This window comes from Anoplolepis gracilipes, chromosome 15, assembly GCF_047496725.1.
Source record: "Anoplolepis gracilipes chromosome 15, ASM4749672v1, whole genome shotgun sequence".
In the NCBI taxonomy this organism is placed as follows: Eukaryota; Metazoa; Arthropoda; class Insecta; order Hymenoptera; family Formicidae; genus Anoplolepis; species Anoplolepis gracilipes.
Window position 1 is genome coordinate 2,243,340 of NC_132984.1, and position 22,132 is coordinate 2,265,471.

At 31.8% G+C, this 22,132-nt stretch overlaps 3 protein-coding genes across 7 annotated transcripts; 1 reads left to right on the forward strand and 2 right to left on the reverse strand.

Annotated features, from left to right (window-relative positions):
* Positions 1–682: 682 nt before the first annotated feature.
* Mtpalpha (monolysocardiolipin acyltransferase Mtpalpha) lies at positions 683–7,060 on the reverse strand. The gene is made up of 11 exons (XM_072907109.1): positions 6,833–7,060; positions 5,211–5,320; positions 4,804–5,076; positions 4,438–4,688; positions 3,746–4,129; positions 3,324–3,494; positions 3,027–3,249; positions 2,629–2,838; positions 2,174–2,369; positions 1,765–1,967; positions 683–1,644 (listed from the first exon to the last, which is right to left on the reverse strand). The coding sequence occupies exons 1-11, from the start codon at positions 6,906–6,908 to the stop codon at positions 1,441–1,443; spliced, it is 2,301 nt and encodes a 766-aa protein (XP_072763210.1). The 5' UTR covers positions 6,909–7,060; the 3' UTR covers positions 683–1,440.
* A 1,431-nt stretch (positions 7,061–8,491) lies between these two features.
* Rubicon (run domain Beclin-1-interacting and cysteine-rich domain-containing protein rubicon) lies at positions 8,492–16,515 on the forward strand. 4 transcript variants are annotated; one of them, XM_072906860.1, is made up of 10 exons: positions 8,492–8,763; positions 8,848–8,975; positions 9,037–9,217; positions 9,592–9,743; positions 9,853–10,036; positions 10,241–11,853; positions 12,113–12,295; positions 12,361–12,543; positions 12,605–12,758; positions 12,835–16,515. In XM_072906860.1, the coding sequence occupies exons 3-10, from the start codon at positions 9,038–9,040 to the stop codon at positions 13,033–13,035; spliced, it is 2,850 nt and encodes a 949-aa protein (XP_072762961.1). In that variant the 5' UTR covers positions 8,492–8,763; positions 8,848–8,975; position 9,037; the 3' UTR covers positions 13,036–16,515. The 4 variants fall into 4 exon arrangements, with proteins under 4 accessions (XP_072762961.1, XP_072762962.1, XP_072762959.1 ...); XM_072906861.1 differs by having other exon boundaries at positions 8,925–8,975; XM_072906858.1 differs by having other exon boundaries at positions 8,492–8,673; positions 8,764–8,975.
* Cycb3 (cyclin B3) lies at positions 14,769–21,369 on the reverse strand. 2 transcript variants are annotated; one of them, XM_072906862.1, is made up of 8 exons: positions 20,966–21,369; positions 20,001–20,258; positions 19,515–19,814; positions 18,765–19,208; positions 18,513–18,668; positions 17,585–17,865; positions 17,465–17,516; positions 14,769–16,962 (listed from the first exon to the last, which is right to left on the reverse strand). In XM_072906862.1, exons 1-7 carry the CDS (start codon positions 20,981–20,983, stop codon positions 17,465–17,467), a joined length of 1,509 nt encoding a protein of 502 aa, XP_072762963.1. In that variant the 5' UTR covers positions 20,984–21,369; the 3' UTR covers positions 14,769–16,962. The 2 variants fall into 2 exon arrangements, with proteins under 2 accessions (XP_072762963.1, XP_072762964.1); XM_072906863.1 differs by having other exon boundaries at positions 16,950–17,516; positions 21,206–21,367.
* Positions 21,370–22,132: the final 763 nt, after the last annotated feature.

Here is a 22,132-nt window from a genome sequence, read left to right on the forward strand (position 1 = left end):
TTTTCCGGTCCAGAAATAGAACAAACAAAAGCAACTTCGTCGCATACCGGTCTCTCTCGCGAAATCGCCAATTTTCTTGCATCAGCCAAGGACTCGGTCTCATTAGGTGATACGTTAATGTCAAACAGGTGTGCTAGACTGGTAGATGATGCAAAATATCCTCGCGATTACACTTCCTTCGCGTTCGCCTTTATTGAAATTCATTTTTCTGCGAAGAATCTGGCGCGATTAATTTATTTAATTACCCCTTAAAAAAATAAAACGCAAATCTATACTCGCGAAATTGTGAATCTGCATGAAAATTTTTGGAGTCATATTTATCCATCGTGATCTTCTTTCTTTTTTAACATTTAATATTTAAAGAAATGCAACATTTCTCGACTATTGCATCAAGCTAAAAATTTCCATTTCAAGATTGCGATTTACATGCAATTTTAAAGAATAATATTAATTATTCTGAACTGACTTATTAGTTTTTTTACGATTCAAATAAAAAAAATTACTGCTTATAATTGTAGTTTAATCGTGAAGAAACGTTAAATTATAATCATAGTTATGAACTTTATAATAGTTGGAATATTGAAAATAGTGGTCTTTACTTAATAATAGGAAATATTGGATTAATAAGTAAATGACGAAAAATCACTCACAGTGAGAAAGCTGAAAAAAACAAAAGATGGAATAAAATGGAATATAAACTCTTTATTTCTGATAAATTTTGCAAAAATAAAAATGTACAATTATTGTGTATAAGTGGTTTTTCTTACAATTTACAATACGTGTTATAAAAACACCAAACGGCATTTGCGTATATAAACTCTCGATAATGATAAATGCGCGGACTCTATCTACAATGTATTGGCGGATAGTCGTTGAACGGATTGTGTAAATTTCAAGTCCAAAAATATACTTTAAAGTCGCAATAGTCTCTCTACGCATTATGCGTAATACGCATTAACTCCTCTCTTATTTGCACACGGAATCGCATCGTGTTATAACTCGCGTGAATGAAATCGTGTTATTACCTGTCAAAATGTTAGTAGTTTTAATATAAAAATTTTATTTATAAAAATTATTTCTTTCATTGAGATTCTATTATTTACAAATATTTAAATTTCTATAAATTCTTTAAGTTTATTTTACGATAATAGTTGAAAGGAAATGTATTAAAAATATCCAAAGTCTCTTTTTAAAGATTACCAAACAAAAATATTGTTGTATTCTAATCAAAAATATTTTGTTTGTATTCTAACACAAGTGTAAACAATTCATATAAACGAAATATAACAGATGCAAATCCTGAATAGAATCGCATGTGGTAACAAAAAGTTAACTCTCACATCTGACTTCAAGATACTTATCTCGTTCTAAAGCCAACTATAAGCTAGTCAGCTCTCGGAAGAACGTTAATCGACATCATTACAAATTCCTATAAAATCTTTATTGTGTGTGGAATTTTCGCGTAGAATCAGCCGCCATGTCAAGTAATAGTTGGCACGGCTTGAAACTCTCGCCGTAATGACTTTGGAATTCCTCCATTTTTTTGACAAGTCGATGAGCACCATATGCGTCCACCCAACGGAATGGACCACCCGTGAAAGGCGGGAAACCTAAGCCGAACACAGCTCCCACATTGCCTTCCAACTGAGAAATACAAATATTGTTAATAAATGAGTAGAATTAAGTATAATAAAAATGTTATAACATTATTATATTATTCATTTGTGTTAGTAGCATAACAATGATAAATATATTGTGACTTACGGGATTAGCTAGAATATTTTCTTGCAAGCAAAGCACCGCCTCGTTGACGAATCGCGAGACCATCCTCAGCTGACGGTCTTCGTCGGATGTGCTACCCTTGGGCTCGAGTTTGTATTTCTTCAAAATATCTAACGCTCCGACATTTACTTCCCTATTTTTGGAGCCGGTTTCATATACGAATATACCTTTGCCGGACTTGCGTCCTAAAATTCACAATCGAATTTAAAGAATTCTAGAATTATTTGATCTTTTATAATCTGATATTTTTTATGTATATTTAATAATTTATGTTTATTTAATAATTTAATAATTTAGCACAATGATATGCAATAAATTTTCTCCAAAATTAAAAATTTCCTTTCTTTATACAGAATTAAACAATGCAATTATACTGTAGTAAAAAGTTTACCGAGAAAACCAGCTTTGACCAAGTCGCCAAGAATGTTCACATCCCCTCCTCTAAAACGCTCGCCAAAAGTTTTGTCGAGGTCGACGCTGATGTGAGCACCCACATCGATGCCGACTTCGTCGGATAAAGTAGCTGCACCGACGGGGAAACCGAATTTTTTCGTCAGCTTATCCAAGTGCATTGGATCTACGCCTTCCTGTTTATTACAAATTACATATGTTACTATTATATACATACAATATATATATATATATATATATATATATATATATATATATTAAATATATAAAATATATATTCATACTTTAAGATTAAAACAATCAATGTTTCGACACGAGATATAATTATAGAATAATATCGGTAACGCTAATAATTAACGAAAGATACTCGAAAGATATCGTTTTCACTTCTTATGATTTCTGTAAGAAATAATTAAACCGGCAAATATCACTTACTTGCATCAGTCTAACCGCTTCTGACAACATGGCGGAAAGTATTCTTGTGGTGTAAAATCCGGGACCGTCCCCGACCGTGATAACGGTTTTGCCTTGCTTCAGACCGACGTCCACAGCAGTTCTGATAGTTTCCTCGGACGTTCCCTTATGTGTTATAATTTCTAACAATTGCATTTTGTCAACAGGAGAGAAATAGTGCATTCCAATCACCTGTGAACAACCGCGTCTTGAAGCTCATACATGTATTTATATATTTAATATAATTACATTTTAAAAAATTCACTTTCTATTATAATTAAACAAATAATTCTTTTACTCATATATATATTTGATTATAATTTAATTTTTCAAATTAAATATATATATATATATATATATATATATATAGGTGCATTTACCTTATCAGGACGGCTGCTACCGGCAGCTATTTTTGTAATAGGAATCGCGGACGTGTTAGTCGCGATAACGCAGTGATTCGGCACTACAGCTTCAATCTCCTTTAAGACCTTGTGCTTGATGCCGATATCCTCGAACACGGCTTCAATCACTATATCTACATTTTTGAAGGAGTCGTAACTTAATGTCGCGTCGAGATGCGAGAGATATTTGTCCCTTTCCAAACTGCATAAAAAAACTTTTATCAAAAAAATTGCACTTTATATGTAACTTTTTTTTTTATAAGAGAGACATCAAACCTGGAAATTCGTTTACGCTTCACAGCTCCGTCTAGGCCTTTCTGAATTTGACTTATGCCACGATAGAGTCCAGACTGGTTGGTATCTTTCATAATAATATTGTAACCTTTGTCAATGCTGACCTGGACAATACCTGCGCCCATCAAGCCGGCACCAACTACAGCAATTTTTCTGTACAAGATAAATCGAAATGATAGTAATTATGTTAAAAAGCACATGTTAATTAAATCAGGCAGTAAAATTCTTCTATCATTCTTTTAGCAATCAATTAATAAAACAATTATAATCACTTTATTTAGATTAATCGTTAAACATAAATTACATTTTTAATCACTAATTTGTAATTTATGGTTAATTATTTATAATTATTAATTTGATTTCATTCGTAATCATTTCATTTGCAAATTTATTGGAAGACGTACTTGGCTGCACTCTTGGCCGAGCCGAAACGATTTTTCTTACAAGCTGTCTGACCAAAGAACAAGCTGGTAAGCCCCTTACACTCTGGTGTAACTGCTAGCTGACCAAATCCTCTAGCTTCAGTGTCGAATCCGATAACTGGACCCTTATCTAAACCAGTCCTCACCACTTCCAAGATTTTAAGAGGAGCAGGATACAAACCCCCCGTCGCTTTCATCACCTGAGCCTTTGCTCTTTTGAATATCTGATCCTTAACAAAGTTAAAAGATAGAACCTGTTGGGTTATCTTGTCAACGAGAGACTTTGGACCACGCTCGATTTTCAGCTTCCCGTTCGCTAAATCCTGTGCAGTCTTCACCGCGGTTTCTTCCAAGTATCTTATTGTACTAAAAAAAAAAAAACATTTAATTTTTAATTCAATTTTAAGATATAATTTTGAAGATTGTAACAATATTAGCTTTTTTCACTCTATAGAAAAAAAAGACTAATTTATAAATAATATAAGCAACAAGTATTTTCTAAAGCAGGTTAGATATAAGAGAGATCACAAGTGATTACACAAAAAAGCCAATTATTAATATTTAAATAATTATGGTATAATAAGATCTAAAAATCATTAATTTATTTTTTTAAGAACATAAGAAAGTTTAAAGTGTTTCATTTGTATTAAAGTGTGCTATTTGTATATTTTTACTTTTCTTCAGGCGTTCCGACTCCCGGACCGAGACGATTCACCACGATATCTACTAATCCAGATTTTTTCGCTTTATCAGCTGTAAGCGTTTTGCCAGTGAGTATCATATCTAGAGCGGTGGGAAGGGAAATTAATTGGGGCAAACGTTGAGTACCACCGCCACCAGGGAGGAGCCCGAGCAGTACTTCTGGTAATCCTAATCTGGTCTGTTTATCTTTAACGGCGAGTCTGTAATGACACGCTAACGCGACCTAAAACAGAAAATAATCCATCTAATAAATGATTCTTTCTTTTGTGTCTCTATGAAATTTACTTCATTTTCTACTTTATATTCTTTTTATCTTAATTTAATTAAAAATGTGTTACCTCCAATCCTCCTCCGAGGCACGAACCATGAATAGCAGCAACAATCGGTTTTTTACTATTTGCTATTAAATCCAGGATTCTGTGACCCTCTTTCGTTAGTCGGTATCCGCTCTCCGCATCAGTGATAGCTTGTAACATAGGAATGTCTGCGCCAACTATAAAATTGTTTTCTTTCCCGCTAATCAGAACTGCTGCATTGACAAGTGAATTTGATTGAACTTCAGCCAGCAGACCTTCTACTTCTGCCATTACTTCCTTATTCAAAGTGTTTACCTATGTCAATAATAAATAAAAATCTATGTTAATATAATTTGATTTTTTTTTTTATGACTAAGTAATCTCATTGTCACATTTCATGAGTTTGCAACCAATATAAATCTGCACATACATATTGTACTATATATTACCTTGACATCTGGTGAATCAAGGGTAATGACTGCTACATCATTCACAATTTTACATTTAAAATGTTTCCTATTTGTCTCAGTTGCCATTGTTCTTAAGGGTTGGTGTAAACCTGAAAAAATATAATAAAAATGTAAAATATAAGAAAATCTAAATGTATTCTCTGTGTAAAGAAATATAAATAATAGTAATTAAATAGCATAATAATAATTGTATAATAAATAGAAAATACATATTGTAATAAAAAAATTTAAATTTATTTCATTAATTCAATATTCTCTAAAACTCTTTAGCTTTAGTGATATATTCATTATTTAATATTTCCTCAGTGTTTCTCTATAATATGCAAAAAATCTGTAATGCTTGCATTGATAAACAATTATGCATATTCTATTTCTATTATACTTTTCATCACCTTATAACAATAAAAGCATATAAATGCTATTCAATGCTAATGATGCAAAAATATAAGCATGTCATTCTATCGATAAATCAAATACTCAGTATAAATTTTGTCAAATGATATAATTGTTGAAAGTCTCACATATTCAAAGATGCTTCTGTGATGTTTATTTTGATGATATGTCATCTGCATTTGCACGTTGATTTTCTTTGATAAATTTGATTTACAGTGTCTTTTGATCAAAGTGAATTTAATGCTCATATTTCTGCTTCGCATAAAACAAAAAAAAAAAACAAAAACACAGACACAAAAAAATTAATAAGAATAAATAATAAAGTACAAAAATTAATAAATCTAAATTTAAAAAGTCTGTTTTTTTTTAATTCCATTTTGTTTTACTTTTAAATGACATTGTCTTTCATACTTTTCTAACTCTACATTTATGTTGTCAAGTATTTTTAAAGAACAAAAGAATAAAAATTTAAACTTCCAGCTGTATTATCTACATTCACTTTTATACATTCTTTTTTATCTGTATTTATTTCATTTGACGTACATAAAGCACTGTAGAATTTTTGGCAAACTGTATGTGAACTTAAAGTGTTCGTATTTTTTTTTCCATGATTACATACGCGTGATTACAGAATCCGTGAACCCTGACACAAGTTTAGTGAATTCCTGAGAATGATATATAATTTTAAGTATCGCGTCGCGCGCGGGTCAATTTTCAGTGACCTTGAGTTATAGCGTTAATCGTCATACTTTCTCTCTCCAACGTGAGATCAAAGGTCGGTAAATGTTTGACCGGCGGATCTCCACCGATCGATGTCCACCGGTGGCGTAAAAACACCAACACATTCCCAAAATGTCAAAAGAGTGAAAAATCGTCGGTGAAGTCCTCATGGTGCCGCGTCTAGCGATTAATTCGAGCCTCGAACCCGTGTAAATCACACGCCATTGACCTTTACTCGGTACACGATGTCTCTCTCTCAACTTTCCGGAGTTGTTGCCAACTAGAACTTGTTCAGCCGAGATCGGGATTTTTATACGCATTTTACATATTTCCTCCCTCGAGATAAACTTTCAACAGCCGGGTACACGAGTATCCCTCGCGAGATAATATAAATATAAAGTGATCTTTATCTGTACGCGGGACATATACATATTTTTGTCTTCCAAGGAACACACGCACCGAACACGTTACACGTAATCAATTATCACCTGTGTATTTCGAAGCGAAATTCACGTTGGCGCGGGAAGAGCGCACGAGGGCGCCGAAGAGCCTGCAGCTCGCCATATCCTTAGGTCGATTTGAATTTAGAAGAGTTTAACACTCACTCTCATAGAGAGAGAGAGAGAGAGAGAGAGAGGCAAAATCACAAGTCACGAAAACGCAACGCGACACTCACTGCACGAGTGTGTCGTGTGTCGTGTATCGTCGCCCTGCCCCCTGCCTGCTGGCGAGGGGCGAGCCTGCCTTTCGCGGGGAGAGAGAATCGAGAATATCGAAATAGATGTCCCTCGAGACTCGCGCGATAAGTATATGTATGTAATTTATTTATTTTTTCGTAAAACGCGCGTGAAAAAAAGCGATTTCTAGATCTTAAGTTGTGTAAAATTCAGCGTCTTTAAAATAAAACAAGGGGGAGGAAATGCTTTGTTTTTTTTTCTATTTTTTTCTTTAAAAAGGAAAACTTCGATCTCCAATTGCTTCCCGGCCGGATCGAGATATCGATACTCTCGAAAGTTCTCCAAGGCGCGTTCGGGGAGACACTATTAGCGCTAACAGCGTCATTCTATCAGCGTTACTCATTAAAAGTTGAACGAAGATAGAACGACGCTGTTAGCGCTAATAGTGTCTCCCCGAATGCGCCCAAAGCGCATATATATAAGTATGCGCGCGTAAAGAAAATAACTTCTTGGACTTTGATCTTGACTTATACATATATTATATATTTGTGTTGACATATTACACATTTATATAAATCAATGTGATGAACTAACGAGATTTATTTATCTGACACTGTCGAACCAGAATAGTATTAATAAACGTAGAATGTTAATAATAATAATTATTCGCAATCGCATAGACATATGTTATTGTTTATATTAACATTCTACGTTTATTAATAATATTCTAGTTTGACAGTGTCAGATATAAGTAAATCTCGTTGATTCATCAATAATTATTATTACGAATGACACGTTCGTTATGTTTATATATCGAGTAGAATTCGAAAAAATAAATGTTTTAGTATGAAATTATTATTTTTACATGAAATTTAATGTGAAAATAAATATGGGCAAGAAATTAATAATTAATATATTTTATTCCTATCATCTTTGTATAATTATTTTAGCGTAACCTTAATTTTATCGATATATTAATTTCCTTAAGCCCCGATTGCACCAACATTATTTTGGATTTAAGTGAGACTTGAACACGTGTCTATCTTTATCTTTCTTTCTAAATGAATAAAGACAGATATATATATATATTTAAGTCTCGTTTAAAACCAAAATAATATTAATGCAATCGGGCCTTATTATTTATTGTTACTCAATATGATCGATGAACTCGTTACCTTGTGATTCGATTTTTTCTTCGATTTGATTGTCACACTTTTTTTTTTTTGCTATTTTCTATTATAATTCTATTATTATATAATATAAGATTATTATTTGAATCACAGTTTTCTGAATATATATATATATAAAACATTCATTTTATTATATTACATAAGGCAATGTTTCTTGTTACATCGATATATTGTTGGCAACTTATTATTGATAAGGTGTAGTGACAATTTTTAATCAAGATTTTTCATCGAGTCGCTTATCTAGAATACTCGATTCTTTATGATTCAATGCAGTATTTTACTAAAGGCTACCGCACAGGCTTTTCCATGACGCATTACGGAACAGCCTGTGCAGTGTGCAGTGGCTTTAACGTAAACATTGATATGCTAATTCCAAACCATATGATCGCTCTCATCACGATTGTTCGGGATCGGGAGTTGCCCGAATCAGTTATTAATAGGAGCAATAATTAAGAATGTAACGTGCGTAATTCATGTGTCATCTAAGCAAAACCGAATTCCGATGTCAACATAGTCTTTTGATAATAATCATAATTTCCACGTTTCATTCAGGTATAATTAAATGCCTAATAGTTGCGATAATTTCGCTTTATATTAATCTGTTCTCTCAAAATGTATTAATTTACTCATAAAAAGCGTTATCGCGCTTCACTGAGGAGGCGTGAAAAAGAGGAAGGATATCTGACATCTCTAGTATAATCTGACATTTCTAGCATTCTTATGGGAGAAACTTCTTTTTGTCATCAGTTATCGTGATCGATCAGGTAAGATTGAAAAACTTATATATTTGAATGAGATTTCATGATGTTTTGGCAATAATAACAGGATGTCCGAAAACACCCACGCCAAGGAACAGCGGCAACTCCTACAGAGTCTACGATCTACTGTAGAGGGTCTATTCATCGATGGAGTGTCCAATGTATGGAACATTTACGGTGGTCTAAATCGGCTGTACAATGCGATGGAGAGGATATTTAAACATGGCTGTCGCATATTTGATCCCAATGTTAGTTGCATTTGTTTACTTTCAAAGTTTCTCCAGATAAATGTTATCTAAATTATACCTTGATGCACATATTAGATTATTATATAAATAATTATCTTACTATAATGCATAATTCTTTTTCATAATAACTTTTATAAAATTTATTGTTAAACTTTGTATGCATGTTGTGTAAATTGATACAATATGAATTATATTAATATAATTAATTTTTTTTTTACTGTTACATGAATGAGTTTTGACATGAAAAATTATTCTATGATAAAGAGAAGTTTATGATAATCATAAATGTAATTGTAAATACATACAACTTTCTTTGATAGTCTATATTATCTGAAAAAATTTCATCACAAATTTTATAAAAATATTTTTATAAGGGTGAGCCAGACTGTTGGATATTCATTCAAGGACTGAATTGGCTTCAACCCTCTTTAGCAACATCACCAGTGTTATCGGAAAATGAGGATTATTTATGCAACTTAGAAGCTAGAATAACATCTAAAAAGGACATGTTGTGGCTATACAAGAGGTTAAAAAAATCTTTTTTTTACAAATATCTAATATTTCTAAATATCTAACATATTTCTTAAACCATTTCTTTTAAGATAAAAACTGATAAAGTTTTATTGTATTTACAGTTTAGAAAGTCACTCTTTATCTCATAAATTGTCATGGCTTCTATCAGATAAGGAACATTTGCTCTCTTGCCTGGAACCATGGGCCTTTCTCTGTCAAGAAAATTTAGCAGAAGCGACTCTTCTGTATTTACGAGCAGTCGAGAGAAACCAGCCTGAGCTACTCGCAGAAATCGATCCCTGCTTAGTGAGTAAACGTTTTGGTATTATTTATATTGTTTCATTATTCCTACAATTTTAAATTTTGAGAAATTAAAAAGCTTCTAAATTATATTCAGAAAAAATTGTTTCATTTAAGCAATATTGTAAGATATATTATATGATGGATTTTAATGAAATTTTAATTAAATTATTTTAATGAATTAGTACTTTTTTATTCATGAATTTACAGTTTCTGCCAACGCGGACATCGCCTAAAACGAGTCCCAGACGACATCGTCGCTCATTTTCATATCCGGTCAATCTTTCTGGTGTTAATCATATTCTTGCACGAGACAAGAGTGAAAGGGATCTCGACAGATATTTTGAGGTTTCAATGCAGCCTCATTTGAAGACTTCAATGCAGTCTGTGTCTACTGAAACGGACAGCGTCGAAAGTCAGATAACAAAGCCTGCACAAATTACTACTGAAAATAACACGCAAAACACTGATTCCAAGATTATTAATGACATACCTCTGAAAACGTGGAATAGTTTGCCTGCTTTGGTCAAGAGCCACAGTAGTGTTGCCGTGGGCAGTTCAACCGCAATTTCACCGATTATTCAAGAAAACACCGACAACAGCAATAAAAGTAATAATCGCCCTCGTACGAAGGAATTAGCTGAGATTATCAACATCAATTATTCCGAGTCGAAGCAACATGTCGAGTCCAACATGGATAGACTCATGACAAAGCCCAAAACACCTATTAGGAAGACAAGAAGCAGGACGAAGGCCAAGCATAGCCAGAGTAAAAGAATATCTGAAAATCCTGAAGCTTATTCGACTACTCATGGAGAAAAGATAAAAAACACCATCGAGGAGACGCGGCCGATTGAAACGGAATCGGCGGAAAAGAAGTTCTTAAAACAGTTAGCGATGCGCAGAAAGACATCCTTCTTGGTAGGTTCGGCGCCTGAGTTTACAGGCTCGTGGACTCTCGAAGGTCAAAAGGACATCCGTATGCCACGGAAGAGCTTCATGGAGGACGGCGGTAGTAGCGTACAGCCAATGGCAACCGGTTATTTTCCACGTCCGATAGAAGGTCAGAGCCTGACTAGTTTCCTGACCTCAGCACGGTTTTCGCGTGCCCATGATGCCGAGTTGGATCGCGAGAACGCGCACTTCAGTATCTGCGAGGCGATGATCGCCGCTATTGAGCAGGTCAAGTGCAACCGATTACAACGGCGGTTGCTGGATGTCGACGCAGTCGACGACGAGAGCGATGAAGAAATCAACCGGCTTAAGCAACGGATCCGGCTACGACGTCGGCAGCGTCAGGAAGAGAGATGTCGAGGTAAAGGTTGGAATCGTGGTGACCTTCTGAGCGATGGTAGGACCGACACAACCACGACCACTGATCAGAGCGTCAGTCCATTGTCCACATCTCCTGAAAATCCCTCTGACAGTGTGTCCACGGATGACTCCGAATTAGACGACGAACGGAAATTCAGAAACAACGACCTGATCGCGTCGACCACATCGTTTTCGGACGCAGAACCGCGCCAGGCAAGATTCGCTACAGAGTCGACCATGAGCGAGAGCAGTGTGTCTGCTGAAGGAGTGGCTTTATCTCTCATCAGTCGCTTTAACGAGAAGCAGCTGCCTCGGGCTAGCGAGCTGCAGTGGCTGGTTTCCGAAAAGGATGCGCCTCAGCGATTGTTGCCAATGCCGAAGAGTTGGCCGGTCAGCCCCGACGAGATCGAGATCGAGATCGAAGGCACGCGGACGATACCTCTACGGGGGACAGTCGAATGGGCTCCACCACGACCGCAGATTATTTTCACACCTCATCCACCGCCGGTGTAAGTGTATGCAACGAAAAAAAGATAATTTGAAAAGCCTTTTCTTTTCGCCTCGTCATTTTCTTTCTAACTGTCTCGTCTGGATTATACATCAAGTGATGCGAAAAATATCATTGTCGCAATTATATGAATATTATATTTTACATAAAATCTCTTATGAGATATGTAGATAAATAGATTCTGAAAATAACACGTAATCTACTGATAGACGTGCACTTAGAATGTGAATATTAACAATGTTTTTTTTTTTTTTTTCCAGAAGACGAACGTTGATAGCGAAGCAGAATTACAGATGCGCAGGTTGCGGCATGAAAGTTGCCGTTAAATACGCCAATCGATTTCGATACTGCGAATATCTGGGCCGATACTTTTGTACGGGATGCCACACGAATCAAGTGGCGTTTATTCCAGGGAAAATTCTATCAAAATGGGATTTCAACAGGTCCGTCTTCTTAAAAACTATCGATAAAGTGTCTTGATTTTTAATTATCTTTTTATTCTTTGCAGATATCCCGTATCAAACTTCTCATACAGATTATTGGACCAGATGATGTCGGATCCGCTGTTCCAAGTGAATGATTTGAATCCACTGTTATATAGGCGAATAAAACAATTGGACAAAATGCGAGTTTTGCGCACAAAATTATTTTTCTTGAAAGACTTTTTGCTCACATGTCGATTCGCGAGCAGGTAAAATTTAAAATCTTTTTACAATGCGAGTACAGCATAATAAATTTCTGCGATGTTACAGTCTTCAAAATATGCTGAAGAAGGAGCCGGATTACATCATAAGCGATCCGCACGTATACTCAATTCAAGATCTAATAAATATCAAATTCGGCGTGCTGTACGTCAGGTTACAGGAACTCGTTCAAGTTTGTTGTGCGCATACTGTGGAATGCGAGGTATCAATATTATAATTATAATGTCGGTATATATTATATTTTTATAATTATCGTAATATCGATATATTCTCCTTAGTTATGTCAAGCTAGAGGATTCGTATGCGAGTTATGCTGTTCCAAAGATGTTATATTCCCGTGGGATTTGTCAAAGGTGATTCGATGTGAAAAGTGCGGTGCATGCTTCCACGTGTATTGCAAGCAGAATTCTGACAAGCTCGAATGTCCCCGGTGTGTAAGACTGCACGCCAGACGAATTACGAGGGACGAAAAGCCCTGACGAATGACGAGGGCGTTCTTTGCCACGCCAGTCAGAGTGGGATATGTATATTAAATCCATTTGCTCAGAAAGTCATCTTCAAGCGATTTTAGAGATTTATTTTCTTATCTATCTCCCTCTGTTCTAATAAGACTTCTCAGACAATACAAAATTCTAAGGAATTTAGGGCATTTTATAAATATCTTTTAGAATTCAATGTTGTCTGAGATATTATTATTAATTAAATTATTATATAAAATACACATGCAAAAAGTATTCAAGAAATGAAAACTTTTGGATGCACAACTTGTTATAATATCATAGAGTATTTATAATGATTAGTCAAATTTAAGTCTAATTCTAACATGTTTGACGTGGAAATGTTAGAGAAATTGTATATATATTTATATAGAGACGGACATTTAGATTGCATAACTTAATAGTGATAGAAATTTATAAAAAAAGGCTAATACTTTTGTTTCCTGCTATATTGCAGGGACACAACTGAAAATACTATTTGTGCCTCAGTCTCGGAAAAAAGAATGTTGAATGAGACATACATTATAGTGAAGACTGAAGCATTGTGATATATTGCATGTCGATTTTTTTTTAAACTTGGAAGAATAACTTTTAAATACAAACATCCACAGGACGTTTTATTTAAGCATTCTTTGAAAATCAACATCTTAGAAGATCAATTTATATCTTATAATTATAAATATCTTACAAGATCAATTTATATCTTATAATTAGGAGATATAAAAATCAGATAATATTAAACATCCTAAAAACAATGACATAACTTAGCACATTTTTCAGTATTCAAAAAGATACACATTACTTTCATATTTAAAAATTAACTATTACAGAAAGTTGCAAAAATTATTCTAAAGTATAGAATTCATTTTTTGTGTATATTTAAATAGCTTGTTACCACATATTTGTGACAGTTTTATAGATTTAGAGGGAGAAATATTTTAAAGAGATTTTTGTACATATTTATTTACGGGCATAGAAGACATTTGAGATGAGCAGAAAGTATTATTTTCTCTTAATTATTTTGTATTAACAATAAGAATCTCAAGTTGCGATAGTAATTTTAAGCCTGCAAATACTGTCTAGCAGAACAAACATAACATAAAATTATCTTACGTAAAAATCATAATTCCAAGTATGTACCTGAGTTTTCTTGACATTTAAAACGTGTATTTATTATTTAATTTATTTATAAACGTTATATAATAATGCTTGTATTTATAAAAATTACATGTATTTATTATTTATTTATAAAAATTGTTAACATTTGCATGTTTAAACTAGTAAGATTTTCAGAATTTTGTTACCTTCTTTTGCATGACATACAAACTTTATATGATTCATGATATAATAATTGTAAACAAGAAATTTAAAAAATTTTAAAAATTATGTAAAGTATATTAATAAAATTATTAGATTCAAATGAGACTACAATTGATGTAGAAAAAATCGTAATCATATCTGATTGAATTAGAAATGTATTTGCGAAAAAATCTGTGTATGGTAGCTTCAAAAAGTTATCATTTTATTTCTGGGAAATATGACGAATAGAGTTGGAAACATTCTTAAAAGTTGTTTTGTAAAAGCCTTTTCTAAAATCTATTCAATATAATTATAAAAATGATTTATGAATTATAATGATTACCTTACTTAATTAGGTATAAATTATGAAAGATTGCTTTTACTTGAAATATTTCGTAATAAAATAATACAATTAATAAGTTTTTATGATTTTATTCAGTTTGTGTTTATAGCACACATTTACCTGAGGACAACAGATATAGAGAATAGTAGAGGTTCACATTGTGACAATAGAAAAAATATATTATTAATTATATATGTACACTAGCCTAATTTAGATTTACTTCTTTAGTGTATGTGATGCATATTTATTACATAAATTTAATTAATGGGTATATACATGTATAGATGTAAATCTGTGATCGAATGTATGTACAGTAGGTAATATGCATCTACTTATTAACTCACGTTTTTGGGATAAGAATCTAATGAGGTTTAATTATTTAGAAAATATATATTATATATTCTAATCTTTGCTAAAAGCGGAGTCATATATAGGTAAATATTGTATACAATTATTGAGTGTATACAGGGCAGCCATAAAATTCCTTATTTCTTTTATATAAATTAGTCGCTATTAAATAAGCTATATGCATGTTCACCATATATTTCATTTTTTTAAATTTCATCATTTTTATTTAATGAAAAATACAAAAAATGTCACACATTTGGCAATAGACCATCTTCTGCAATGGATAATATATTTCAACCAAGTCATATATTATAATTACATTAAATATATTTTTTTTAATTTTATTTTTTTTATATATTAAAAGTTAGTTTTATATTAATGTTCATATTATTTAAAATATCCTGTTTCACACATTTTGTTTATTTAAATAAATTATATTAATTAAACAGATTATATTGTAACATTGCTAATTATACATTTCACCCTTATGTCAAACTCTTTAATTTCACAGGAGTAACAGAATTTCGTGGCCACCCTGTATTGGAGAAAAAAAAAACAAAGGATTTGATTCTTATCATTTTGATTTTGTGACATTATAAGTGAATGTTAATATCACAGTGGCTTTCTTATTTTTTGTTGACAATTGTTTTGAAAGTCTTTGTCTCAAGAAAAAGTACTATGTTGTCATAGCACGAGTTGCATCTTGAAATGTTTTATCCGTCTACGTAGGTGTTGCATCTTTTGGTAATTATTAATCGCACTTAGTTTTGGCACGCGAGTGTTCGCAGAGTATCTTACACACATTTTCAAGGGAAAAGGGAAATCTTACTTTGCTAAATGTACGAGAAAGGTGCTTAAACCATACCTAGCTATTACTAGCATTTACAGCTAACTTAGATCATTGAATAAACCTATACCTCAGTAAGATATCAGGCCTAGAATTTCTTAGATTGAGAGGATCTTACATACGCGATACAAATTTTAGTTCGCAATTATAACAATCAGAAATCTGAATTTCTCACCTTGGCAACACAAGCTTCATCATCAGTTTATATACAGTCAAATTGGCATACTTTTCCTCTATAGGACTGAAAATTTAGCTTTTTTATTTTTGAACTTTTTTTTTAACGTCCATTTATATTCTAATTTTGATCGTCGAATAGGATAATGTTAAAATGACATGGAGATTGAAGAAAAAATCAAAAATAGAAAAGTTAATGGGTTTGAAAAAATATGGAAAGCCTACTGTAAAATGCAACAATGCATAACAATGCGCCACACTATTTATATGATAGCACTTTGAGTAAAACATTACGATTATTTGCTCTAAACGTAATCTCGCGTTTATATTGTTGATCAGCAGTCGATGATATTATCAATTTTACGAAAATATAAATATTTGCAAAGGAAAAGAGGAATAATTTAGATTAATTATGAAAAGAGAAGAGGAAAGAGAGAAATAGAGAGAGAGAGAGAGAGAGAGAGAAAAAGATTGAAAAGTAATACACATGGTCGTGTCCCGAGAGTAACGAAATACAGATGCAGCTATTTTATTCGAAATAAGATGTAGTTATTCATATTACTTTTCACAGACATGCTAAATATAATTTTACTTCTTATTCAGCGATTTTATGACAGTATTACCAATAGTTAAATAAATTAGAGATTACAAAACCAGTACGTAGTTGATATAAAAATTTGTTTTCTTTTGGGAATAACATATTAAATATTATAAGGAATAGGGGCTATTACAAAAAAGAATAAATTTTATTTATTTTTCTTTTCGATTTTTTAAAAACACATCATCTCGTTTTCGAGAGATGTGACCGTGCATATTACTTTTCATCCTCCCTTTGTACTGAAAACTCGGTGTCACAAATTGGTTGGATATTTACCTTGCAAGATGTAAAAGCATGGCGCTAAAATAAATTTTTTAATATAAAAAAAAGGAAAATAATAGTAAAATAACTTACAAATATTGAGATTATAAAGTAATATAGATTATACACGTCATATATATATAAATAATAAAAAAAATAGTAATAATAAAAAAATATAAAACTTTTGATACAAGTTTTATATTTTATCTTAACATTTTTAAAATTTGTTCGCATTCGATGTTTTATACATTAATTTAGAGAATATTAAGTCTTTTGCGAACATGAAAATCATCAATAGTTTTATATTTTTATGATTATTATACTATTTTATTATTCAAGAAAATGTCCCTATTCACATACTAATGACCATTCCAATCGTCTATTGTTAGATCGACTCAACAACATTAGTCTTAACGACTAGTCTTTATCTTTTGCCTCCATTTTATCAAATGTCATTTGTCTGTATGTATATCAAATTTTAGACAATTATTTTTATTTATATAAGTTAATTTTAATCGCTTTATTTTTAATTTTGTTTTACCTATATATCTAAAGTTTCTTTTAATGGCAGCTTTGCTACTTCGAAGAAAATCCTAAAATGCAGAGAAGTTAAAATAAATGATATCAATTCGCGAATGTTTTTATTAAAATTAATACTTACTTATGGCTGTATTTGTTGCGAACGGTCATTAGTGTTTCTTTATGTTTCTTATGCAGGCACTGATTCAAAAGATTACAGATATCTTTTATGTCGTCAAGGTTGTAACCGCTATAATATTCTAACGTTGAAGTCCATCCTCCCAGGTCTTTCATTAACAATGCTAGTAGTAATGCTGCCGCCGCAACTTTACTATCGCTGAACGTGACCATCGAGTAATCCATTAACGAATACTCCAATATGTATCGAGCCAGAGTTAACGTCGGCATAGACACCTTGGCACACTATTTTCGAATAATAGTGATTGAATTAGTATAAATTTTTTAATAAAATCAAATATAAATATTTCATATAACATTATAATTGAAAATAAAAAATCTAAATAAGAAAATATAATTAATCTTTCATGATCTAATATTTCAAAATAATACATTTTTCTTCATTGATCTTATTTATAATTGGATTCGTATAAAGATATTTATATGCTATTATATTTATATACAAGTATGTTAAAGCAAAAAAAATTTAGACAATTGGATCAATAATTGAAAGCTGGATTATCTCATTGTCAAGTGTCTGCTTTTATATTAAGTTTAATTCTATCTGGATTTTAATGACATTAATACTTTTCTTATATACAGTTTCATATAAAATATAAATAATAGACGATTTGATTGGAAATTAAATCTGAATCTTTCACTGCAAGATTATAAAATTATTATACAGTAAATTTTATACATTATTACTTTCACATCTTTTATCAAAAGAAAATTATTTCATTATATATTATACACAAAATAGAAATATATAATACATATATTTATTTTTAATATATTTGAGATAGAATTTTAATGAATTTGGAGATAGAATAATCTTTACAAGAGACAATCTCTATAAAATAAATTGATAATATTAGATGTGCATTACTTACTCTAGCGTATCGTCGAAGAAACCTGTAAGAAAGAGGTATTCCTAGGTCAAAATTGACTACTCTTAAGACATTTGCTTCCATCCTGATGAGTTCCCTCTGTGTGTAAGCGCCATCACATATGTACAAAAAATCTTCCACCATGGGTGGTATCCTTTCCTATAATTAAAATTAACAACATGTACTGTTAGTGAGTATAATTTTATTGGATAAAAATTTGTATGATTTTAAAAGAGATGTATTCATAAAACTTACATCAAATTTACTCGCTATAAAAAGGCTCGCAGCGCCAAGCAACTGTAGAGTCTCCTTGCCGACCGTCACCTTCGTCAGATAGAGGTCGACCAATTTCACGGCCAGATAGAGAGTCTCGTGATTAAGCTCGAAGGATTCCTGTACCTCGACCATCCAGTCGATCAGCAGCGCTCTCATCCACCGCGACAGGCATACTTGTCGCTCCATGTAATCGGCGATGCGAAATAATCGCTCTCGTTCTTTTAGATATTCAAAGATATCCATCGCATATTGCGATACTTGGAATGGATCTAGCCAATTCTCGATGTCAAAGTCCCATTGCACGTCTTTGGGTAGTTCCCTTACGGGCACGGTGATCAATTGGGTGGCGGTCAATTTCTTCTTACTCATAGAAGACGTAGATTCACTTTTTTCGTCCTCGATTTTTTTCTCATTCTCATCAACCTATTTCAAGTCTGTTTTGTACTTTATAATTTTGATAATTATACAAAGAATGTAAAGTGTGAATATCTTACACACATAATTGAAATTACAACATACAATTGATAAAAAGATAGAATTTTAAAGAAAGAATTTAAGTTTGTTTACATTTAATTTCTTAACTTTTGAAACTTTTTTTTAATCAAATTAAAAAAAGAAAAAAAAAAAAAAAAAATTGTAGAAGCATTGGCCTTTAAGTTTCTGCTACGAATCAAATTAAAAATGTCATAACTCTAAAATATTGAGTACATCATGAAAAATACTGATCACCTTATTGCTGCTCCTACGAGTCTTCTTCAGACTCTCTGTAACATCTTCTAAAGCACTAACATACAGTGAATTGTCTTCTGACTTCTCTAAATCCGTGCTGTGTCTAATATTTACAATCTTGTTGGAAATTTCCATTTTATCGTCCTTTTTAATAATGGGTTTAATACGAGGTAATGGTTTCGATTTTACTGGTATAACTTTTGCGACATTAATATCTGTAGGCTTGTCTACTACAACTGGTTTTACATGAGTAATCATTTTTTTTGTTATATGACTCTGTCCTCCCAATGATGTAATGGCCTAAAGGATAATACAATGATAAAAATATAATATACAATGCATATAGAAAATAATAATAAAAAAATGTTACAATGCTATGATACAATAATAATGTAACATATAATATATATATATATATAATATTATACATATATATATATATATATACATATTTATATCTAGTAATATAAAAATGATAGTACATACATTAGTAATGTTTGTAAAAGCAGATCTTTTGACTGTCTTTTCCTTAGGTGGTGAAGCTTCTGCCTTCCGCTTAGTACGAGTATCTCTGCTGATAGATTGTTTTACTACATTGGTTAGTAAAGCATTTTGACTCCTGGTTGTCATTCCTTTTCTTAGGCTTGTAGTGCTGATTTGTCTATTTTGTCCAAGTAATACTTTTGGAGGTGCCATTTTTGTAAAACTTTGGTACTTTTGTTCCTTTTTTCTCTTACTTAATTCCTATTATTCAAATTTATATGATTTATTGATATACAGTATTGGAATATATAGTTCCTCTGTGTCTATAATTATTTTTACTGAATTAATATATAAGATGTAATATTTCTACAAAAAATGACTATTAAGTTTTATATTCGCCTAGTTCTTTTGAAATTATTTGAATGGATTAAATTAAAATATTATGTGTATATAATAATCGTTTATCAATCAAAATAATTCAATTCCTCATATATTAAACACTAAAAAAATAAAAGACATGGTTAACAGATAATTTAAAAGTGATTCTTTGTATGCATTTTTTGCTCGAGCAAAATCAACTATAAATTAGGACATCATTATTAAAAAATAATATAATAGAGTGAGAATAGAAATATTTTTAAAGCATGTGGCAAATTTCAATATGCATTAAAAAAAAAAAAAAAAAAAAAAAAGAAAAAATATTGCATCAACTCTTTTATATGCACAGAAATCGCTCGTATCTCCAACACATTCTTGACAAATTGTATTGAAAATAAAAAAAAAAAAAAAAAAAAAAAAAAGTGATTCGTTGCTAAGATGAAGCAGAATTATCACGCTATCCGATGTAAGACATATAAATCCGCGTTATTTGTCTGTAACTTTCTCAATTTATCTCAAACATGCAACAGTAACAGATTGAATTTGTGAAAGCGATTTTAGGAAGCGAGGAAAAACGCGGGAAGACTTACGATTCTTCGATCGGTCATGAAAAACGTTCGTAGAATCTCTTCACTTTCGACACAGTCTCAAGGACGATATTAAAACGTATTTAGCTTCAGCGAACGATTGTACAAAGAATTCCCGGCGATGTTGATGTACGCGAAGGTCGTTAGCAAAATATTTATCCGAGCAATATGGTGGAGTAGGTCGCGTCCGACGTAGCGTTGTCCGTCGAACAAAGATACCGCGATACGTTGACGTTCTTGTACCTGCGTGAGCCTCGTGCTGTGATACGGATGATCGGAATCGTTGTCTTTAACGTCCTAGCATCACCGTGCACGCAACCCTCGCACTCGTCGCTCGCCGTACATGCGTTTCTTCAGCGACCCTCAGAGTTTCTCAGTCGGCCTCATCCGCCTTGTCGTTGACATTCAAAAACTCACGGTTATGGCAGATTGGCCAATCGTGTACCGTCATGTCGCCAGCGACATCTCGTGGCGGTCTGTAGAATTGCGTGTCGTCGACGACATCTCGTGGCGATCTGTAGAATTGCGTCTCATTGCAACGAGATCGAAAGGCCTAAAATGTAGAATAAAAATAATTAAATAATAATTTTCTTTTCTTTCTTTCTTATGCTTAATATTTAATATTTATTCATTATTATTGATTTAATATTTAATTTCTATCCCTAATATTCTCCTATTGTGTCATTAGGCCGAATTTTCATTGGTATACATACTTTAAAGTTTTTTTATCTACGACTGATATGTAATATCTTTTCCAATACCAAACATCTGTATACTTTCCCTTATATTTTTTCAAAAATATGAAACATTTTATACTAATTTTATTTAATTATATGCTACTCTTATGTATGTTTGAATTTACATACAAGATTGCTTTGACTATATAATAATAATTATTAATATTTTATTAATATATTATACTATAAAATATTATAATGTAAAATAATATTATACAAATATAAAATAATATAATATTACATAATTAAAGTAATATAATAATAATAAAAAATTATAATATTATATAAATATAAAATAATTTAATATTTGATTACTATTATATATATTATACTTATAAATTTATTAATATATATAGTCAAAGCAAGATTATTTATATTATTTTCATGTCAAATCAGATTCCACTTTTCAATTAATCTTCATATCAATAAAACA